General features: G+C 42.2%; 1 protein-coding gene across 5 annotated transcripts in view; it reads left to right on the forward strand.

The window, feature by feature from the left end:
• The window catches only part of ATG10 (autophagy related 10), a 253,229-nt gene that overhangs the window by 59,869 nt on the left and 169,244 nt on the right, over positions 1 to 24,116 (forward strand). For 4 of the 5 annotated variants that reach the window (XR_012233561.1, XR_012233601.1, XR_012233594.1 and 1 more), the window contains one exon: positions 17,052 to 17,165. The exons of the other annotated variant lie outside the window; for it this stretch is intronic. Coding sequence is in view for 1 of the 4 variants with exons in the window: in XM_073582474.1 (XP_073438575.1) it covers positions 17,052 to 17,165 (114 nt within the window). In the remaining 3 variants the exon portion in view is untranslated. The remainder of the gene's footprint in view (positions 1 to 17,051; positions 17,166 to 24,116) is intronic. 5 annotated transcript variants of the gene reach the window in all.

Genomic DNA, 24,116 nt, shown 5'->3' on the forward strand with positions numbered 1-24,116 from the left:
ATGGCTCTTTTGTGATTTTATGAAATTTATTTCGTAGCCAAATTCCTTTAAAGATGCAGTTTCCTTTCACTGCTGCCTTCGTCGGCCATCAACGATTTGTTACGTTTCTTACATTATAACACTTACCATAGCTGTCTTTTGGCGTTTGCAGCACCGCTCCGGTCCTATCCTGCATCATGTGACCGCAGCGCTTTCTTGCCACATCACATTGTGGACAATTAGTTCCTTTCCTAATGTAAGCCCATTAGAGCCCTGTTCTGAGTTTTATAGACTTACTTTTTCAATGTAACTTCCTTTCTAAACAGAAGGTGTTGTGTGAGTCTTCTAGTCACAGTTGTGGTCACATGATGCAGGAGAGGAGCGGAGTAGCGCTGAAAACGGCAGAAGACCGTGATGGTCAAGTATTCTATCACATATACTGTACATACATTAAAGATGGCCAGTGGAGAGAAGCAATAAAAAAAGCTACTGGAATGACTGCAGGCATGCAGAATTTAACTCCGTGGCTATTCAGGCTCTATTCCTTGGAAAGACATATTGCAATATGTTGGACCTAAAACAATATTGTTATGATTGGGTCACTGAGGAGGAGAGCAAGCCCAAGCTAAGCCACAGAAAACCAGAGAGGTTGGTAACTAAGTGGATTGCAGACCCCTGATCCTATCCACACAACTAGCAGTAGCTGTGGAGCATGCCTACGATGATCTTAGACGCCTCGGCACAGCCGGGGAGCTAACAAAGCCTAAAGCAAGAAAGGGGAAATCTAAACTGCCCCAGAGCAGACCCCAAAGGAATAGATAGCCCCCAAACATATATTGTCAGTGACACAAGATTAAAACACAAACGCAGGTAGGAAAATAGACTGAGCAAACGATGGGGCCCACACTGACTAGACAGGACAGGAAAGGAAAGACACTGTCTGCAATCACGCGAAAAACCCTGCAAAATGTCCCAACACGTCTGATGCACAAATACTGATGTCGCACGACTTCGCCCACTATATCAGCACTCTGCTATATTCTGAAAGCAGAACAAAAAGAGGCCAATCTAATAAGGGACAAAAACAAACTAGCACAAGCAGTAACATATGGATAGTGATTCAGCACAGCCCCAGCAGGAGCTGGCTGACCACACAAAACTGAAATAGACAACACCAGATCAAATGTGAACAGAATAGCAAATGAACACTTAGCTGAAAATGCAGAGACTGAGCTGGAAACTAAGACCTCAGGAGGCAGGAAAAATCACCAGCAGGAATAGAGGGAGTCGGCTGTCTTAAATCCAGTCTGAAACCCCAGATATCCAATCGTTGTCCTCATTATCATGTGTCAAGCCTCTGTTAATCAGATCAGCTCCATTACCTACAGTAACCACCAGAGGGAGTCCAGAAAGAGAACTCGCAACTCCTCCGTCAACCTGACCAGCCCCACCACCTTCAGCAGTAACCAGAGGTAGGCCAGAAAGCGAATTCACAACACAATATAGTGTTCAAAGGTCTATATTAATTTAAAAGATCCTGTGTAATATGCTTACCCGACCTGAGGACTGGTGGCCACGTACGACATGCGATCCTCTCATTCGCGGCGCTTAACCATCTGGTCACAGATATGTTTGCCAGTGTTTGCTCACATGTATTTTGTTATTAAGACCACATTGTCAGTTACCAGTTGCACAACTATATTTTCAAGTAATTTTTCAGAATAAACGGTCTTGTGTGTACACAGAATTAACACTATTTCTGTCCATTATATAACTTCTATCCTGCTTTTTCACTAGTTTTTATCTCTGCAATCCCTATCTCTAATGTGTAATTGACTCTGAGTTAATGGATGGAGACCATCAATTATAATGTCTCCCATACACTGCACACAGAGGGATTCCTACTCTTCTTTCTATAGGTAGTGGAAAGATACAAGCAACAGAGAAATGGAGCCCTACTGATCAGTGTAGATGTGAATCCAGCGCTGGAATAAGCTAATATACTTTAATTGCTTCTGGGCTTTCCTCATGCTCCGTTCCGCTTTCCTTTTTTCACTCCCCTATCCATAAACTTCAATATGCTTTGTAACCTGACACCTCATTATGCTGGATTTGAGCTGTTAAGCGATCATGTGGGGAAATGGAAGAAGTGGCACATAAGTGAAGAAAGAAGCAGAATTCTCTGATAAAAAATGTTTCAAAGATTCTTATATTGGTGTGTACTAATGATAAATGCAATGTTTATTGAAAGATCAGCTCCTATTTAATTGCTTCTGTCTTGTAAACAATCATTGGATTATCAGAATGACTAGATTATCAGGTATTGGTTTATTGTATATTGTTTTATAAATATGATTTACCGTATATACTCATGCACAAGTCGACCCGAGTATAAGCCGAGGCACCTAATTTTGCCACGAAAAACAGCGAAAACTTATTGGGTATGCATTGTCCCCTCATCCCTGTCCTGGTATGCATGACTCCCCATCTCTGTCCTTGTGTATGTAAGCAGGTGCTGAGATGCAGTACACAGGGATTGCAGAGGAGTATGGTATAACAGTATTATTTATTTTAACAGTAAAGGTAAAGGTTTTTTTCCTCGCAGGGCTTTAATGAGCAGTGAAGAAAACGGTTAGTAGAACAACGAGAAATAAATGGAATAAGCAGAATGAGTGCGACAGTCTGAGTTTCAAATAACACTTATTGTAGCTCCTGCTGGTGTTCCTTAGTCCGCAGTCTGACGGGAGTAGTAGTACCGGCAATGGCCGGTATGGGGTCCTTCGTTAGGGTCCAAGATTAGCAAACCGTCTTCTGGCGGCAGCGAGCGGTCTCCGGTTTTACTAGCTGAGCCCCCAGTCCATAAGCCCGCGCAATCAAAGCCGGAAAAGCTGCAGAAGTTTCCATACCAAGCGTGGGCTGATGCGTGCTAGCCAGCAAATGGCCCACCCTTCTCTGCACGAGCGTGGTTCCGCTTTTGGCCGGGCGCACGGTGCTTCCCACAGTCACTGTCCCGCTGAAGCGCTCAGGAGTTGTCGGCCGCAGTACGTTGAGCACTCTGCTCACTCTCCTGCACTCTCCCTGTCTGCTGGAAACTGCCCCTCGCTTTGCAAGCTTTCAGCTCTGTCTTACCCATAGACACGCCGCCTCTTCCTGAGTCATGGGGCTTGTCCAGTCCCCTATTCCTTCCCCCGTGCAACATAGGACGCAGCCTCGACAGTTCTGGACCCGGTTCAAAGCAGGTATCCGCAGCCCAGTCTTCCTCTTTACATATGCATTGCTCCCCGTCACTGTCCTTATATGCATAGCTCCCTGTCCCCGTCTTTGTATGCATTGCCCTCTGTCTCTGTCCTTGTATGCATGGTTCCCTGTATGCACGTCTCCTTATTCATGTTCTTACATGCATGGCTCCTTATCCCCTATCCTTGTATGCATGGCTCCCCATCCCTGTCCTTCTATGCATGGCTCCCTGTCCCTGTATGCATGGCTCCTTATCTCCTATCCTTGTATGCATGGCTCCCCATCCCTGTCCTTGTATGCATGGCTCCCCAGCCTTGTATGCATGGTTCCCCTTCCTTGTATGCATGGCTCTCTGTCCCTGTTATTGTATGCATGGCTCCTTATCCCCGTTCTTGTATGCATGGCTCTTTATCCCCTATCCTTGTATACATGGCTCCCAGTTCCTATCCTTGTATGCATGGTTCCTATAAAAAAAAACCACATCCTACTTACCTTCCATGTGCGCCCTCACTGTATCTCGTTCCCGTGGCAGCAGCTCTTCCGACCAAGTGATCACGGGTGCCCGCTCATTAAAGTAATGAATATTCACTCCACACCTATGGGAGTGGAGAGAGGTGAATATTCATTACCTTAATGAGCGGGCACCTGTGATAGCCCGGCCGCTGCTGAAAGCCTGCGGCTGTAACTGTGCGCTCTATAAGAGAAATTAATATTCACAGCCGGCGCAGTGAATATTAATTTCTCTTTAGCAGCGGCACAGGCTTTAGCCGCAGCCGCCTGCTCTTGACTCTGTGACTCTCCTTCCCCCGCCGTCTTTCTGGGACAATGTCTTGTGTATAAGCCGAGGGGGGGGGGGGGCGTTTTCAGAACAAAAAATTGTGCTGAAAATCTTGGCTTATACACGAGTATATAGGGTATGTAATATATGAAATTATTTGATTGCATAGCAAGTCAGTGAAAATGAAAAAACTAATACTTGTTACTCTAAGGCTGTGTGCACACGATGCATTTTTTTAAGCGTTTCCGCAGCGTTTGAGCCGGCTCAGACGCTGCAGAAACGCTTAAAAGATGCATCAAATTAATTTGCATGCGTTTTTGGCTTTCTGTGCCAATGCATGCGTTTTTAACCGATCAGGAATCGCTTAGCGGCTAAAAACGCAGCATGCTCATTAATTTCCGCATTGCTGAGCGTTTTTAGCCATCCCCAATGATCCCAGAAATCGCGTATCAAAAAACGCGTCAAAAACGCGTCAAAATCTGGGAAGGGGATCCTTTTCCTGAGCATTTAAAAACGCTAGCGTGTGCACATAGCCTTAAAATTAGATTTTCTGTTTAAACATTTTGCCGTAAGGCCCTAGAAAACTGGCTGCCATGGCAAGGATGACTTGACCAGTCCTTGCCGCAAATATTGTCTGAAATAGCCAGTTAGAGGCTAAAGTACATGAATTTTTTGGTCTAAAAGTGTAAAATGCCAGGACAGATATCCATGTCACTGCATCTTAATGCGCCAGAATTGCTTGTATTGCTGTTTATGAGATGTTATTATTAGCATGTAGTGTGCTTTCTGTAAAATATCATTATGGGAATATTTTGAAACCTTTTAAAGCGGTCCATCTTCTAAGTTTTGCCATAATATCTATGTGTTTTGACATCTCACCATCCACCAGTATTCAGAGCAGAAATATGTTAATCACTTTTGCTTGCAGCCTAGGTTCCTCCATAAATTAGCTTTTTTCCACATAATTGATGATAGTTCCTCATGTTTACAGTAAAGATTGTATTAAAATAGATATGTAGAGAATGGATCAATGGAAATTTATGTAATACTTAAATTGGTATATATTATGGACATATATTTGTTTTCTGCAGCTTATGTGTTATCATTGCTGTATATATTAGGGTAAGATGTGCAGAGTTATCTCGCTGTCATTGTAGGATGAGCAACTTAAAACAGTTCTAGTATACTGCCAGAAACCTAGATAAAAGCAAAGTAGTTGCACTGTAGACACAGATACGTTTTCGTCTGCACAACCCATGACACTTCCTGCCACTATCTTCTCCTAATGGTATATATTTACCGTACCCTACGTAGTAGAGAAAAGTTTTTAGACGGTGAAAAAAAAATATGCTGACCAACAGTGTTCCAATGTGTGGAATATAACTTGTAATCACAGAATATAGACTGTAACTTGTTCCGACTTGCACCAGAGAATCCAGCCTATTGACTTGGGGAATATACTGACAAATTCCTCTTTAATCAGTTCATTACAATGAGGTAAAATAGAGCCAAATACACTGTATTACTGAAGTAGATGCACCTATCTTAAGGCTAGGTTCACATCGCGTTAGTGCCATCCGTTTAACGTATGCGTTAAACGGATGCGCTAACGCTGATGTCCTTTTTTGGCTTTTTTGGACCGATTGCGCTAACGCATGGTAGCATTGTGTTAGCATGCGTTAGCAATAGAGGTCTATGCACAGCGATCGTGTAGACTGCGTTCGAGGGTGTGTCACAAAGTAACAGAACATCACTAACGCATGCCGAATTTGACATGCATTAGGATGCGTTACGATAATGCCTGGCAATGGGTGCTTCAACGCATCCGTTACATAGCGTTAGTGCCGCTTAGTAACGGATTCGTTAATTGGATGGCACATAACGCGATGTGAACCCAGTGTTTCTAAAGTGCTGCATCAGTTTGACTGTTCTCTACCTGTACTACATGTGTTTAAGGGTCACAGAGTGAGGGAGATTCCCTAAACGGTACATCAGGTAGAGCAGCACAGACTGGAGACAATAGAGCAGCAAATTGGGTTTTGTTAGATGGCATGACAGTTGGCGAGGACAAGGACAACAGGGCATGCAGGATGTCAGTCAGACAAGCTGAACACTAATCTCCAAATGAAGCAGAGCCAGAGGTGGGAACACATGGGAACAGTAGATGTATAGACGATCTGGAACTAGCAACAAACAGATTATTATTGGCAGGAATGTAAGCTTGTAGGAGAAAAATGGTTAATGGCAGAGTGTATGCTTGCAGCAGAATAGTAGTTATCTGCAGGACAACAGTGATGAATTGGAAAACTGTTTAATGGTTGCAGTGATGATATTACAGGCAGGAATACTAGAGAGGAATGGTAATCAGGCACTTCTGGCAGTGAAGTTGAGAGTGAGGACTGAGCAAATGATAATTAGGCACCTGCCTAGAGCTTGAGCTATGTGGAAGATGTACTTGTCAAGAATTACATCAAGGTTGTGGAGATCCATGTGATCTCAATGCTCAGACAGTGCATGACTGTCTAAGCCAGGGGTAGGGAACCTCAGGCCCCAGGGCCATTTACGGCCCTCGATGACCTTTTATCAGGCCCCCGAGCAGATTCTCAGGGACCGCATTCTTGTGCAGGGAGCTGTATTTTGATTGCCACAAGCTCATTAATTTCTTCTTGCTCTGTTAGCACACACATGCAGTGTTCACTACTGAACACTGAAGCGCATGCAATGAAAGATTAAGTCATGAAACCAGTGCCAGAGTCAGGATGTACTTTGTGGGCGGAGTTTGTACGGCCCCCAAAGGATGGTATAAATATCCAAGTGGCCCTTGGCAGAAAAAAGATTGCTCACCCCTGGTCTAAGCAGACCTTTAAAAGGTCTTGGGTGATGGTGTCGGGCTTTTAATAATAATAATAATAATAATAATAATAATAATAATAATAATAATACATTTTATTTCTATAGCGCCGACATATTCCGCAGCACTTTACATTTCAGAGGGGATTTGTACAGACAATAGACATTACAGCATAACAATAATCACATAGATTATAACAAATACCAAGAGGAATGAGGGCCCTGCTCGCAAGCTTACAGTCTATGAGGAAAGAGGTAGACACGAAAGGTTGGGTGGTAACAGTTGCCCTGATTGTATGGACCAGCCATAATGTTAAGTGTGTAACAGTACAGACACAGAGGGCTAATGGATGCATAAAGCATGTGGGAACATGATGAGGGGAACCTGGTTATGGTAAAACTTTTGGCTGTGCCACACAGGGATAGATTAGGTTAATGTGTTGAGGCAATAGGCCAGTCTGAATAAATGCATTTTCAGGGCATACTTAAAATTGTGGGGATTGGGGACTAATCGTATTGACCTGGGAAGTGCATTCCAAAGATTTGGCATAGCACGTGTAAAGTCTTGGAGACGGGAGTGAGAGGTTCTAATTATTGAGGATGCTAACCTCAGGTCATCAGCAGAACGGAGGGCGCGGGTAGGGTGGTATACTGAAACAAGGGAGGAGTTGTAGAATCATAGAATCATAGAATCGTAGAGTTGGAAGGGACCTCCTGGGCCATCTGGTCCAACCCCCTGCTCAAAGCAGGATTCGCTAAATCATCCCAGTCAGATGTCTGTCTTGAAGACTTCCATTGAAGGAGAACTCACCACTTCTCGTGGCAGCTTGTTCCACTCATTGATCACTCTAACTGTCAAAAAGTTTTTTCTAATATCTAATCTGTGCCTCCTCCCATTCAGTTTCATCCCATTGCTTCTAGTCTTTCCTTGAGCAAATGAGAATAAAGTTGATCCTTCTACAATGTGACAGCCCTTTAGATATTTGTAGACAGCTATTAAGTCTCCTCTCAGTCTTCTCTTTTGCAAACTAAACAATCCCAAATCCTGCAACCTTTCCTCATAAGACAGGGTTTGGAGACCGGTCACCATTCTGGTTGCTCTTTTCTGAACTTGCTCCAGTTTGTTGAAGACTTTTTTAAAATGTGGTGCCCAAAACTGGACACAATATTCCAGATGAGGTCTGACCAAAGCGGAGTAGAGGGAAATAATGACTTCATGTGATCTAGATTGTATGCTTCTGTTAATACATCCTAGAATTGCATTTGCCTTTTTTGCTGCTGCATCACACTGTTGACTCATATTCAGTCTGTGATCTATTAGTATACCCAAGTCTTTTTCACATGTGCTGTTGCTTAGCCCTATTCCTCCCATTCTGTATATGCTTTTTTCATTTTTATTGCCCAGATGTAGTACTTTGCATTTTTCCCTGTTAAAAACCATTCTGTTAGTTGCTGCCCACTTCTCCAGTTTATTTATATCTTTTTGAATCCTCTCTCTCTCTTCTCTAGTATTAGCTATCCCTCCTAGCTTTGTGTCATCAGCAAATTTAATCAGTTTACCCTCAATTCCTTAATCTAAATCGTTGATAAAGATGTTGAACAATACAGGGCCCAGGACAGAGCCCTGTGGTACCCCACTTGAGACATTCTTCCAACTGGATGTGCAGCCATTTACGACCACTCTTTGGGTCCGATCACTAAGCCAGAGTGGTGCTGAGCCATAGAGGGCTTTGTGGGTGAGGGTAATAAGTTTATACTGAATTCTGGAGTGGATGGGCAGCCAGTGTAATGACTGGCACAAGGTAGATGCATCGGTGGAACGATTGGTGAGGAATATGATCCTGGCTGCAGCATTCAAGACAGATTGGAGAGGAGAGAGTTTGGTAAGAGGGAGACCAATTAGAAGAGAGTTATAATAGTCGAGACGAGAATGAATAAAAGAAACAGCAAGAGTTTTTGCAGAGACAAAAGTAAGAAAAGGTCGAATTCTAGAATTGTTTTTGAGGTGCAGATGACAAGAGCGAGCCAGTGATCGAATGTGGGGGGCAAAGAAAAGCTCGGAGTCGAGTATGACCCCAAGACAGCAGGCATGTTGCTGGGGAGTAATAGTGGAACCACACACAGAAATGGCAATGTCGGGTATAGGTACATTAGTAGAGGGAGGAAACACAAGGAGTTCAGTCTTTGACAGGTTCAGTTTCAGATATAGTGAGGACTTGATGTTAGTCACAGCGTTTAGACAATCGCCGGTGTTTTCTAGAAAGGCTGGCGTGATGTCAGGAGAAGAAGCGTATAATTGGGTGTCATCAGCATAGAGATGGTACTGGAAACCAAATCTACTGATTGTTTGACCAATAGGGGCAGTGTACAAGGAGAAGAGGAGGGGGCCTAGAACCGATCCTTGAGGAACTCCAACAGTAAGGGGAAGGTGAGAGGAGGAGGAACCGGCAAAAGATACAGTAAAGGAGCGGTCAGAGAGATAGGAGGAGAACCAGAAGAGAACGGTGTCCTTGAGGCCAATGGAACGGAGCATAGTGAGGAGTAGCTGATGATCCACAGTGTCGAATGCTGCAAGGAGATCCAAGAGAATTAGCATGGAGTAATGACCATTTGATTTAGCTGTTAGTAGATCATTAGACTTTAGTGAGGGCAGTTTCAGTAGAGTGTAAAGAGCGGAAACCGGATTGGACAGGGTCGAGAAGAGAGTTATCAGAGAGATAGCGGATAAGACGGGAGTGGACCAGGCGTTCCAGGAGTTTAGAGATGAAGGGAAGATTAGAGACAGGTCTATAGTTAGTGGCACAGTTTTGGACGAGAGATGGTTTTTTAAGTAGTGGATGTATGATGGCATGCTTAAATGAGGAGGGAAAGATACCAGAAGAGAGAGAGAGGTTAAATATTTTAGTTAGGTGAGGGGTGACAGCAGGGGAAAGGGACTGGAGGAGATGTGACGGAAATGGGTCACTGATGCAAGTGGTTGGGCGAGAAGATGCAAGGAGCCTGCTTACTTCTTTTTCTGTGACTGGCTCAAAATCAGAGAGTGAGCTAGATGCAGTGGGGGAGGGAGGACAGTGCATGGTATGAGGTGATTGGGAGATAATTTCCTGTTGAATCTGGTCAATTTTTTCTTTGAAGTATTTGGCCAGATCGTCAGCTCGGAGCTCTGTGGTTGGGGCCTGTACTCTTGGGTTGAGTAGAGAATGAAAAGTGTCAAAGAGACGTTTCGGGTTATTGGACAGTGAGGTGATGAGGGTGTTGAAATAGGTTTGTTTGGAGAGGTGAAGGGCAGTGTTGTATGTCCTAAGTATAAACTTATAATGGATGAAATCTAAGTGTAGATTGGATTTTCTCCACAGACGTTCGGCGCACCTGGGCTTTTATCGAGTTAACACAGCAACTCTGCAAGGACTAGTACAAAGGAAATAGGCCATAGGAGAAGGAAACATGCATGACACCTGAGTAACATCATATAAGCTGCACCTTGATTTGCATTAAAAATTGTCTTCTGGAGATGATTCTCTCAAATAGATGGCTATTATATACTATGGAGCAGAAACGTTGTTTCAGAAAATCCTTGGCTTGATAAAATTACAGCCTTTTTGAAACTGTTCACTGTATTGTCATATACACTTTGGAGTATGAATCCGGGTCAGTGGAATCCCCATCTATGGAAAATGTACGTAATCTGTAGACAGAATACCCCTTTAATAGAAAAAAAATTAGAACAATATATTTAGCCAATAAAGGAATTTTGTAGGCTTGTAAACAATGCTGTATTTGTATTATTTTCTTAGGTTGTTTTGGAACATATTGGCTCCAGTCAAGAAGATATCTTGCAGTTTTTATCATCAGTGGCTTTTTGTGACCTTTGTTTCAGAAAATATTATCTTACTATATGAATCGCTAATCTGTGGAAAATAATATTTTTGCATGTAACAATTTGATTTACATGGTTTCTGATAAAAGAAATGTGGTTTGCTCATATTTTACCAAAACTACAGTTTGCTTTGTACACTTTCGGTGATACAGAACAAGGTGAATGCCAAAAGTTTAGCTCTTATAAAATATTACTGGAATATGAATTTATTTATTTACTTTATTTACTCCCTTATATAGTACCATTAATACCAATACATTAATATCACTGTCCCCATCGGGGCTCAAAATCTAAATTCCCTATCAGTATGTTTTTGGAATGTGGGAGGCAGGGCTGTGGAGTCGGAGTCGTGGAGTCGGAGTCGGTGCTCATTTTGGTGGAGTTGGAGTCGGTATAAAATGGACCGACTCCTACTCCTAAAATATATAATAAATTGGGTACAGTAATTCAATGCAGGATGTGCTGAATATTTTTTCATAGGAGTTTGGTAAAGTTATGAAATGTCCTATAAATGGCTGTTATATTCCTGATCTAAGGCTACATTCACACACAGCGTTTTTCCTGTGTTTTTTGAGGATACGTTTTTCAGCTGCAAAAGCTGATCATCTTTTTAAAAAACTGCATCACCTGAAAGGTTTTTGAGCTCATAGATAATGTTTTCAATAGCAAAAGCAGATTAGAAATCTGCTCTATCTATCCATATCTGTCTATCCATATCGTATCTATACCAAAAAGAATGAAAACCGGGTAGTACACCAATATATATTCTGTTCTATCTAAATATCTTGATTATTGGATCATAAAAATGATTAAATGTCTGAGGTTCACATTGTACTACAATAAATTTTTCACTTAAATATAAGCAATATGTGTGGGAGTCGGAGTCTGAGTTGGAGTCGGAGTCGGTGTAAGAGAAATTGAGGAGTCGGAGTCGCAGGTTTGGCTTACCGACTCCACAGCCCTGGTGGGAGGAACCCGAAGGAAACCCACTCTAACACGGGAAGAACACACAATCTTCTTGCAACGATGCAGTGCTAACCACTGAGCCACCTTGCTGCCCTATCTCATTGCATATGAGATAATATTGCTGTGAATTCTAAGAATATTAGAAGATCTTGCTGGCATTTCTAACTACACAGTACTATGCCTGTTTGTTCATATCATTAGATATAACTTAGGTACTTCTTACAAAGATCAACTGGGTCATGGTGCTGTGTGTTTGCGTATATTACATATATGCATATTTATCAAGGAGACCGAAACGAGCGTCGGGGCAAGACGCACGGCTCTAGGCGACGGCAGCATCTCTCTGGATACCCGGAGGTAATTGTACCTTTTTTATGTGGACATTGTCCTATGGAAATAGAATGTGATGGGTGCAGAGGCTGGTATTTGTGAGGTGACGCTGTAATTACAGCTTGGTGTGGTAATACTTTGGTAGGGCGGGTTATTGTGCATATATTGGCGGTAGTTGCCGCTTTCACGTCGGATACTATACATCAGGTCCGCTCTCTCAGATAATTATAGGCATTATGAGCCCCCCCAGCGCCTCTAATGTTATTGTAGCTGCTGTCGTCCTTTTTCTGTGCATACATGAGTTACTATAGAATATATATGGGAGAAAAAATAGCGAAAAAAAGGGTCCAATACAAAATTTGCAAATTTATTGACAGTAATATTATTCAAGTATATCAGGATTATAAAGAAAAGGTGAAACAGAATCAATGATGATCATAGCAGGTAAATGGGCAAAAAACAATAGGGCACACAGGTACATGGACACGGGAATGTACATAATTTTATGAATATACAGCACAAAGTTTAAATATTCCACATAGTCCCATAATTAGAAAATAACCATACCCCTTGATGAAGGCCATCTAGCCAAAACGTGTGTTGGGGAGGGTACACCTGGGTGGACTCTTATTACATACCAGTCTGAAGGTAATATTATGTTGTGAAATTATCTGTAGTTAACTCTGGGTTTAGTACATGCCATGAGTGGTGGCTGGTTCCACCAACTGTGGTATTGCTATCCGGTTTTGATTGGGATACTGTGACTGGTTATTTTCTAATTATGGGACTATGTGGAATATTTAAACTTTGTGCTGTATATTCATAAAACTATGTACATTCCCGTGTCCATGTACCTTTGTGTGCCCTATTGTTTTTTGCCCATGTACCTGCTATGATCATCATTGATTCTGTTTCACCTTTTCTTTATAATCCTGATATACTTGAACAATATTATTGTCAATAAATTTGTAAATTTTGCATTGGACCCTTTTTTCGCTATTTTTTCTCCCATATATATTTTATATAATCTTTTGCGATGGTCCTCTATGTCCATATATATATATATATATATATATATATATATATATATATATATATATATATATATATATATATATATATATATAATATATATATACCCATTTGTTTGGTAATACTATACATATGTGTACTTGTTTCACTATACATTAATGGGGTGGTTTTCCATGAAAATATTATGAGTTACTATAGACAGCAAGTATATTGTCCTTCCCACTTCTCCATATTTTGGTATTATGGTATTTTAATGTCTTTTTCTAATAAAAATTGATTTTTTGAGATATAATTATTGCCTTGCAATCATCTTTTTGTTGATTTCTATTTCGACGCAGAAAAGGTGAACGGATGGACTCTACATGCCTGGTTTCCACCGTGAAGCATGGAGGAGAAGGTGTGATGGTGTGGGGGTGCTTTGCTGGTGACACTGTTGGGGATTTATTCAAAATTGAAGGCATACTGAACCAGCATGGCTACCACAGAATCTTGCAGCGGCATGCTATTCCATCCGGTTTCTGTTTAGTTGGACCATCATTTATTTTTCAACAGGACAATGACCCCAAACACACCTCCAGGCTGTGTAAGGGCTATTTGACCAAGAAGGAGTGATGGGGTGCTACGCCAGATGACCTGGCCTCCACAGTCACCAGACCTGAACCCAATCGAGATGGTTTGGGGTGAGCTGGACCGCAGAGTGAAGGCAAAAGGGCCAACAAGTGCTAAGTATCTCTGGGAACTCCTTCAAGACTGTTGGAAGACCATTTCCGGTGACTACCTTTTGAAGCTCATCAAGAGAATGCAAAGCAGTAATCAAAGCAAAAGGTGGCTACTTTGAAAAACCTAGAATATAAGACATACAGTGTTTTCAGTTGTTTCACACTTTTTTGTTAATTATATAATTCCACATGTGTTAATTCATAGTTTTGATGCTTTCAGAGTGAATCTACAATTTTCATAGTCATGAAAATAAAGAAAACTCTTTGAATGAGAAGGTGTGTCCAAACTTTTGGTCTGTACTGTATGTCATAGCAGCAATTCTTTTATAGGATTGACAAAGTTTTTTTTAATTTTATTGGTCGAAGCTGGATCCTTTCTTCTTCTACAAGTGTGAAAAACTTGTTGCATAATTCCCAAGAAGACTCATGGCTGTTCTAGCTCTAAAGGGTGCATTTACTCAATACTGAGCAAAGGGTCTGCATACTTATGACCATGTGATATTTCAATTTTTCTTTTTTAATAAATTTGCAAAAATTTCCATTTGTTTTTTTTCAGTCAAGATGGAGTGTAGAGTGTACATTAATGAGAAAAAAAATTAACTTTTTTGAATTTACCAAATGGCTGCAATGAAACAAAGAGTGACAAATTTAAAGAGGTTTGAATACTTTCTGTACCCACTGTAGTACGGTATGAGGCTCAGTTCATATCTGTGTTGGTGGGTCCATCAGGAGTTTCTGTCTTTGTCTCTGCTGGGAAGAATATTGCTGAACTTCCATTATTATGAAATGGAATTGGCACTGCAATATCGTTTCCACTTAGCGACATTTGTCTTTTTCCGGCCCTGATAACAGTATGTGATGTTTATACTGTATATATATTTACTGAAATGTCAATAGAAAATTTACTGTACTTTTATGTATATTTTTCTGTAAAACATATTTCATGATAAATCCACAACTGGCACTTCTATAATTTAGTCACAAAATGAAAAAAAATCCGAAGTTTGTTTTTAAAAAAGAAAAAAAAGTGTCATTTTCCATGACCAGTAGCATCTCCATTTTTCAGGATCTGGGACTGGTTGAGTGCTTATTTCTTGTTTGCCTAGCTACCATTTTTATTGATACCATTTTGGTGTAGATACGATCTTTTGATGCCCTTTATTGCATTTTAATGCAATGTTGCAGCGACCAAAAAAAAGTAATTCTGGGGTTTACCGATTGGATTAATTCTTTTTATAGCTTGATAGATCGGGCGAGTCTGAATGCGGCGATACCAAATATGTGTATGTTTGTTTGTTTTTTTAATCTTTTATTTTGAATGGGGCGAAAGAGTGGTGATTTGAACTTTTAAAAAAAATTTTTTTAAGATTTTTAAAAACTGGGAGACTCGAAGCTGCAGTTGTCCGATCACCTCTGCTACACACAGGCGATGATCAGATCGCCCATGTGTAGCAGAAACGATTACTTGCTATGAGCGCCGACCAAGCAATTCGGCTATGACAGCCATAGAGGTCTGCTGGAGACCTCTGGTTGTCATGACAAACTATCAGTGATCTGCGATCACATGACAGGGTCACCGATGGGCGGGATTTCTAGTGCGCTTCCGGTAAGCGCGAGTTAAATGCCACTGTCAGAGATTGGCAGCGGCATTTAACAGATTAACAGCCGCGGGTGGATTGCAATTCCACCCACCACTGTTAGAGGCACATGTCAGGTGTTCAAAACAGTTGACATGTGCCTGGAAAGATGTGAGCCCACTTCAAAGGAGGAGGCACGACATGCGCTATACTAGTACGGCGCATGTCGAAAGGGGTTGAATTTCCATACACATTTATAAAACCATGTACACTGACCTCAAAATTGTATCTAACTTGTACTTTCATTTCTAATTGCTGTAGTCAAGTGTTCAATTTTCAAGAAAGTATCTTCTGTCTGCTATATACCGAAATCCAAGTGAGCTAAAAAGTGTCCTAACAGGTCCTTGGTACTTTATGAGAAGTGCACCAGCTGGCAGCGCTCTCTCAGAAAAAGTTGTCTTTGCACTTCACACTGGAGTTCCAGATGCAGTGTTGCGTGATGTCTAAGTGGCTCTATGTGTTCAGGCACTAACCAAAAAGCAGTCCTACGCGTTTCGTAAACATTGTTTTCATCATCAGGGATTGGTTTGGTCTCTGAATTATCACCTTACATAGCAAACCTACATTAGTTGCTGCATTATAAAGAACTATACTTATACACAATTACTTATTACAATTACTTAGACTCCTTAACATTGAACTTTCAACACCAAGAAGGAAGTTGTGTAATCGTTGACATCACAGCAAGAATAGAAGTGTTAATGATATGCAAATTATGAAAAAATGTAAACAAGATTTTCGAACCATCTCAATTTATTCAGTATCGACTACAGTACACAGTACATGCACTTATACACCTTGGCATGCTATGAATGAGGTTATTAATGGCTCCTTGAGGAATGTTCTGCCACTTTGCTTGTACACACAAATCATCAAGATCTTATGCTGGCAGCTCCCTTTGCAATTGGAGACCAATGACATTCCTGATGTGCTCTGTGCTTCCATAAACCTAGCAGGCCATGGTAGTACTTTAAGGACAATTGGGCTACTCCCAGTCTGACATCATCTTGTTCAAAACTGGATCCTGTGACACATTGGATAAATGGACGTATCACTGCTTCCACAACCCAGTCAATGTAACGCTGAGCTGTTAGAGTACCTGGAATGAAGATTAGAGTGGTCCGGCTACCGTACATTATGACACCCCACACCATAATCCCAGGAGGAGAACTTGTGTGACGTTCCCTCACAAAGGCCTCTTCATGGCATTGCCACTTCATCTTCAAATGAATCTTTGAGTACCATAGAATCAAAGACAAAATCGGGACTCATTAAAGAAAAGGTTAGACCTCTATTCCAGCATCTATTGCTGGCTCGCTATGGACCATAATAGCAAGATCAATGGCCTGAGGTCATTGGAACACCTTCACAAGTGAACATCAGACAGTTCCTACTCCATCACTTATGAAGTGAGGTCTCATAATATACGGTATTTGAACCCCTCTAGTCTTCATTCCAGGCTACCTTTACACAGTGGCACCATTTCAATGGACAGCCAGTATGATATATACACCCCTTCCTTATATATTTTATATGCAACTCTAAAATTTCATGAGTTCTGTTTGTTGCATAAAATATGTGCATGCCACCAGACAACAAAGAATAACCAATTTTTGCGGTGCTTGTTCTCCGTCTTTTGGATGCAGGGAGGTGAGGAAGGTTATCTGACTAAGATTTGCTATCAAACAAGAGCTATTGAATCACATCTTGAGCGGATGCATGAGCAGGAAGGTGAGAAGTCCTCCACCACTATTTTTGAGGTGAGTCATTATTTATTATCAGTTGGTATTTAGAAGTGATTGCATGCAATGAATTTCCACTAGTGTGACTACAGCCATATCAGAGAGATATAAATGTTATTTATAGCTCTGAGCGTGAAAGGTACTTGTTGTCACACTGCAGGTAAATGCAGAGTAATGCAAAAACCACTAGATGGCAGCAGAGTGGAGAGAGGGCGAAAATCCTGCTCAAAGCAGACCAGCAGAACGGCAGCGAGGTTGCCACCAGTTGGCAGCAGAATAGTCAGACAAGCCGGGTCGATACCAGAGAGTAGCGTAGTACTGAGGGGGAATCCCAAACAGTCAGAGTAGCGCCAAAAGGTCAGTCCTGGTCCGTAACAGAAGTACCAGAAGGAAGAAACAGAATCAGGTTAGGGCCAAAGCAGAGTCGAGTACCGGGGAGTCCAAACACACAGGAACAAACAGAGTCGGGACTGGTAGGATCGGAGTGCACGGACAAGGGCAACATCAGCTAAACACAGCAGGACAAATCAGGGTTTCACCAGAGCCAGCTACACGCGCCGTAGGCAGGAAATATAACTGGCACTGCCTGCAGAATGCAGCGCAGAGAAATAGCAGACCTGACACCGGAATGAGGCAGAGAAAGCTAACCCCTGACATGACCAGACCGGGAAAGGAGAGACAAGACCCAAAACCAGGTCTGGATCATAACAGTACCCTCCTCAAGGAAGGCCACCGGATCCCTAGGTTTCCCAGGATAACGTGCATGAAAAGCTCGAGTCAGCCAATCAGCATGGACTGAGCACCCTCAACCGATACTCAACTGAGTGGGACAAAGTGCTCATTATCAGGCAATGACAGAAGAGCCAAAGACTGAGCCTCACGAATTTCAAGTTTCAATTCGGAGGACACCCCAACCATGACCACCCCGTGCTGAAGAATGGAGGAAGGAGGATCGGGAGGTGCTATCGGCTCCAATAATGATATGATATAAGGCATCAGCCTTAGCATTCTTGGAACCAGGCCAAAAGGTGACAGAAAAATGAAAATGTGAAAAAAAGTGACCACCTCGCCTGTCTAGGAGTCAAACGTTTAGCAGACTCAAAGTAAGACAGGTTCTTGTGGTCCGTAATCACCGTGATCCTACGAACAGCCTTCTCAAAACAATGCCTCCATTCTTCAAAAGCTTATTTTATGGCAAATAACTCCCGGTTCCCAACACTGTAATTTCTCTCTGCAGGAGAAAATTTCTTGGAGAAAAAGGCACAAGATCTTAAGTTAGTCAAAGTGATGGGTCCCTGAGACAGCACCGCCCCCACTCCCACCTCCAATGCGTCTAACTCTACAATGAATGGTTCAGACAGGTCAGGCTGGACCAACACAGGAGCAGACATAAAACATTTTTTCAATTTAGAAAAGGCTTCAACTGCCGGAAACGACCAGTTTTTAAGATCAGCCCCCTTACGAGTGATATCCATGAGAGGCTTGACCGCCTGAGAAAAACCCTTAATAAATTTGGGATAATAATTGGCAAAGCCCAAAAAACGCTGAAGACCCTTGAGGTCTCTGGGTTGCACCCAATCAACATGCCCTGTACCTTTCCAGGGTCCATACGAAATCCATTGGCAGAAAGGACAGCTCTTGGATTCAAAATAAACACTTCTCAGGTTTAGAGAACAGTGAGTTCTCCCATAACCTATGAAGAACTGCATGTAAATGACCAATGTGCGATTCTTTGTAAGATGAAAATACAAGAATGTCATCTAGATATACCACCATAAAGCGCCCAATGAAGTCAGAAAATACATCATTAATGAAATTTTGAAAAACTGCTGGCGCGTTCGTGAGATCATAGGGCATGACCAAATTTTCAAACAAACCGTCAGAGGTGAGAGGCTGTTTTCCACTCTTCCCCCTCCCAAATACGGATAAGATTATACGCTCCCCTGAGATCCAACTTGGAAAACCACTTGGCCCCAGATAATTGGTTATAAAGATCTGGAATAAGCGGCAGGTGTTTCTCACCATAATTTTATTTAGTGTCCGAAAATCGAGGCAAGAGCGTAAACCACCATCTTTCTTTTTGACAAAAAAGAATCCAGCAGCCACAGGAGAGACAGAGGGACGGATGTGACCTTTGTGTAATTTTTCAGAGATATATTTCATAGCTGTATGTTCTGGAAAGATTGTAGAAACGGGCCTTGGGCAATTTAGTACCCGGAATAAGATTAATAGTACAATCATAGGGGCGATGTGGTGGCAAGACCACAGCCTCTTTTTCAGAAAGCACATCCTTAAAATCTTTCAGGTACTTCGGAATACCCTTGTCACGGTGTGACTCGACCCCAATGGGTGGTAGGTCAAAGTACAGCACAACTCACACCCAACGGGATGGAAAATTCGAAAGGAAGGCCCTAGCAATAGAGAATGAGAGATGTCATTTGTCTCTACTCTGGCTAAGGCACTGGCCGGCAAGAAGCACTAGCCTTTGCCACTGCAGATAGTACACACAGGGGAAAGAGACAAACACCAAATGGGACTAGGAGAAAAAACACCACATTTAGCTAATATGCAGCGCGGCAAAGCTCCTCACCACAGATATCAACAGCAACAGGACTCTTTAACACCAAACGTGGCAGGCACCAGAGAGCTGCTTGTGCTAGCTGGTCTCCAAAAAGGACCAGTATAACCAACAGGATGTAGGGAGTGGTCGCCACCCACATCAGCTGACCCAGCAGCACTGCATTAACACCAGGTTGCCATCTGGGAAAAAAAATTACATTAACCCCCGAAGGCCTGAAAGGAAAAAGGTTTTAATTTAGTGGTGCCAGAGCTGCTATTAATCCAAAAATGGATTGTGACAGTCCTCCAGATTAATGACCGACAGCAGAACAGCAGAAAGAGTTAACCCCTGACATGACCAGACCGGGAAAGGAGAGACTAGACCCAAAACCCGGTCTGGATCATAACACTTGTATTGGTAAGGCAGACAGTGTGGACAGAAGATTTAGAGATTTGCAAAAAGAGGGGTCTCCTAAGTAGCTGAGCACTATAATTAATGTGTATCCAAGGCTTCATGTGCACAATAGAACCTTGTACTGAAGACTTTATGGAGGCGCACAAAGTCTCTGTGGCACAGACTGATATAGAGTTTTTGAGAACAAAAGAGAAACTGCAGAGGTAAAATATACCCATATTTCTAGCATCGATAGACAGAAGCTGTGCCATTGACGTGTGTCTGGTACTTAACCCCTTAACGACTGCCGATATGCCTTTTTACGGCGGTAGTTTAGGGTACTTAAACCACAGCATTGTTAATTCACGGTGCTGTGGAGAAAGTAAATAGCGCCCCCCAGAGTCGGATTTTCTATGGGGTCTCAGCTGCCGGGGGTAGCCGAGACCCCAGAGATCATGATTTGGGTCATTTTTTACCGACCCCGCTTTTGCGATCGCCGTTATTAACCGTATAACGACAACTAAAAAAAAAGCAGCGATCTTCTTTTTAATTTCTCTCCTCTGAAGTGATCGCACATCAGAGGAGGGAGAAATAGGGTCCCCGATTCCCCCCCCGGTACCTCCCTGTGGTCATCGTGGTCCTAGGGCCCTCTTGCCTCCTCCGGCGGACGCTGCCATCTTGGTCTGTGACGAAAATGGCGGGCGCATGCGCAGTGTGCCTGCCGAATCTGCCAGCCGGCAGATTCCATTCATTCACTCAACGTGCATTTTGATCACTGTGATAAACTGTAGAATAGTAAATAAGTCCCCCTTTATCACCCCCCTTAGTTAGGTAAATATGAAATAAAAAGAATATATTTATTTTCATTTTTCCGTTAGGGTTAGAATTAGGGTTAAGGTTGGAATTAGGGTTATGGTTGGAATTAGGGTTAGGGTTAGAATTAGGGTTGGAATTAGGGTTGGGATTAGGGTTAGCGTTAGGGATTAGGGGTGTGTTGGGGTTAGGGTTGGAGCTAGAATTGAGGGGTTTCCACTATTTACCAACTTTGGGGGTCTAATTTCTCCTGTTAACCTTGGCAAACACAACATGATGCCCGCAGAACATTATATCAAAGTCTGCATTCCAAAATGGAGCTCTCCCATGCACCCAAACAGTGGTTCTCCCCCACATCTGGGGTATCCGTGTACTCAGGACAAATCAAATTGCACAACAACTTTTGTGGTCCAATTTCTCCTGTTAGCCTTGTGAAATTAAAAAATAGGAGGCTAAAAAATCATTTTTGAGGAAAAAAATGATTTATTTTCACTGCTCTGCGTTATAAACTTCTGTGAAGCACTTGGGGGTTCTAAGTTCTCACCACACATCTAGATAAGTTCCTTAAGGGGTCTAGTTTCCAAAATGGTGTTACTTGTAGTTTTTTTCACTGTTTAGGCACATCAGGGGCTCTCCAAACGCGACATGGTGTCCAATCTCAATTCCAGCCAATTATGCATTGAAAAAGTCAAATTGTGCTCCTTCACTTCTAAGCGCTGCCGTGCGCACAAACAGTGGTTTACCCCCACATATGGGGTATGGGCGTACTCAGGACAAACTGCACAATAACTTTGGGTGTCTAATTTCTCCTGTTACCCTTGTAAAAATAAAAATTTGGGGGCGAAAAGATCATTTTTGTGGAAAAAAAAAGATTTTTTATTTTCATGGCTCTATGTTATAAAATTTTGTGAAGCACTTGGAGGTTCAAAGTGCTCACCACACATCTAGATAAGTTCCTTAAGGGGTCTAGTTTCCAAAATGGGGTCACTTGTTGGGGGTTTCCACTGTTTATGCACATCAGGGGCTCTCCAAACGCAGCATGGCGTCCGATCTCAATTCCAGCCAATTCTGTGTTGAAAAAGTCAAACGGCGCTCCTTCCCTTGGGAGCTCTGCCGTGCGCCCAAAAAGTGGTTTACCCCCACATATGGGGTATCGGCGTATTCAGGAGAAATTGCACAACAAATTTTGTGGTTATTTCTCTCTTTTAACACTTGTGAAAATAAAAAAATGGTTCTGAAGTAAATTTTTGCAAAAAAAAGTTAAATGTTAATTTTTTCCTTCCACATTGCTTCAGTTCCTGTGAAGCACGTAAAGAGTCAATACACTTCTTGAATGTGGTTTTTGAGCACCTTGAAGGGTCCAGTTTTTAGAATGGTGTCACTTTTGGGTATTTTCTGTCATGTACACCCCTCAAAATGACTTTAAATCTGATGTGGTCCCTTAAAAAAATGGTTTTGTAAATTTTGTTGTAAAAATGAGAAATCGCTGGTCAACTTTTATCCCTTATAACTTCCTAAGAAAGAAAAAATTTTGTTTCCAAAATGGTGCTGATGTAAAGTATACGACATGTGGGCAATGTTATTTATTAAGAAATTTGTGTGCTATATCTCTCTGATTTATGGGCATAAAAATTTAAAGTTTGAAAATTGCAATATTTTCTAAATTTTCGCCATATTTCTGATTTTTTCATAACTAAACACAAGTCATAAAGAAGAATTTTACCACTAACATGAAGTACAACATGTCACGAAAAAGCAATCTCAGAATCAGCGGGATCCGTTAAAGCGTTCCAGAGTTATCTAATATATAAAGCTCAATGTGTGTATGTATGTGTGTATGTCCGGGATTGGCATCCGCACCGTCGCAGCTACAGCCACAAAATTTGGCACAGTCACACGTCTGGACCCCGAGATCGTCATAGTCTATGTTGTGAGGCGAAATTTTAACCCTGCGCGTTCCAATTCACCAAACAATTTTGCCCCCATCTACATAATGGGGAAAAAGTGAAAGGAAAAGTGTTGGAGGCAAATTGACAGCTGCCAGATGTGAACAAGGGGGACTTAAACAATGAGAGCGATGGCACCAAAGATTGTATACCGTACAATTGCTAAGGTGGAGCCCTGACATGGGATACTCACCACACACAGGGATATGAAAACACACACAAAATGTGCCACACACTACCACGTGCTTCAACACATATACCACCCTCAGCACACATTTCACCACACATACACCAACCTCGCCACATAAAAGACAAAACACAAAAGTCGCCACTCAAAACTCGCCACGCTGTCCCAGAGCTGTTTAAAAGATGAAAAATGAGCTGTGATTGGTTGCTATCAGCAACAGTTTTCTTTGTAGACAGTTGTGGTATCTGAGGCCTATTATTCTTATAATTTCTACGGTGTTATCATCCTGTAAAGCTGGAAATAACACAATTTATTACCGTGCCAACACAGACCACCCTCTGACACAGACTGCAGGGGGAGCCCAGTATCACACAGGATAGGAATAGATACACGGCTCAGCAGGCAGTATCACACAGGATAGGATTAGATACACGGTTCAGCAGTCAGTATCCCACAGGATAGGATTAGATACATAGCTCAGCATACAGTATCACACAGGAGAGGATTAGACACATGGCTCAGCAGTCAGTATCACACAGAATAGGATTAGATACACAGCTCATCAGTTAGTATCACACAGGATAGGATTAGATGCACAGCTCAACAGTCAGTATCACACAGATAGGAATAGATACACGGCTCAGCAGACAGTAACACAGGATAGGATTAGATACGCAGCTCAGCACACAGTATCACACAGAATAGGATTAGATACACGGCTCAGCAGTCAGTATCACACAGGATAGGATTAGATACACAGCTCAGCAGCCAGTATCACACAGGATAGGATTAGATACATGGCTCAGCAGTCAGTATCACACGGGATAGGATTAGACACATGGCTCAGCAGGCAGTATAACACTGGATAGGATTAGATACACAGCTCAGCAGTCAGTATCACACAGGATAGGATTAGATACACGGTTCAGCAGACTGTATCACACAGTATAGGATTAGATACACAGCTGAGCAGACTGTATCACACAGTATAGGATTAGATACACAGCTCAGCAAACAGTATCACACAGGATAGGATTAGATACACGGTTCAGCAGACTATCACACAGGAT

Source organism: Dendrobates tinctorius, unplaced genomic scaffold, assembly GCF_039654945.1.
Source record: "Dendrobates tinctorius isolate UK_male_01 unplaced genomic scaffold, ASM3965494v1 ptg000003l, whole genome shotgun sequence".
Taxonomy (NCBI): domain Eukaryota; kingdom Metazoa; phylum Chordata; class Amphibia; order Anura; family Dendrobatidae; genus Dendrobates; species Dendrobates tinctorius.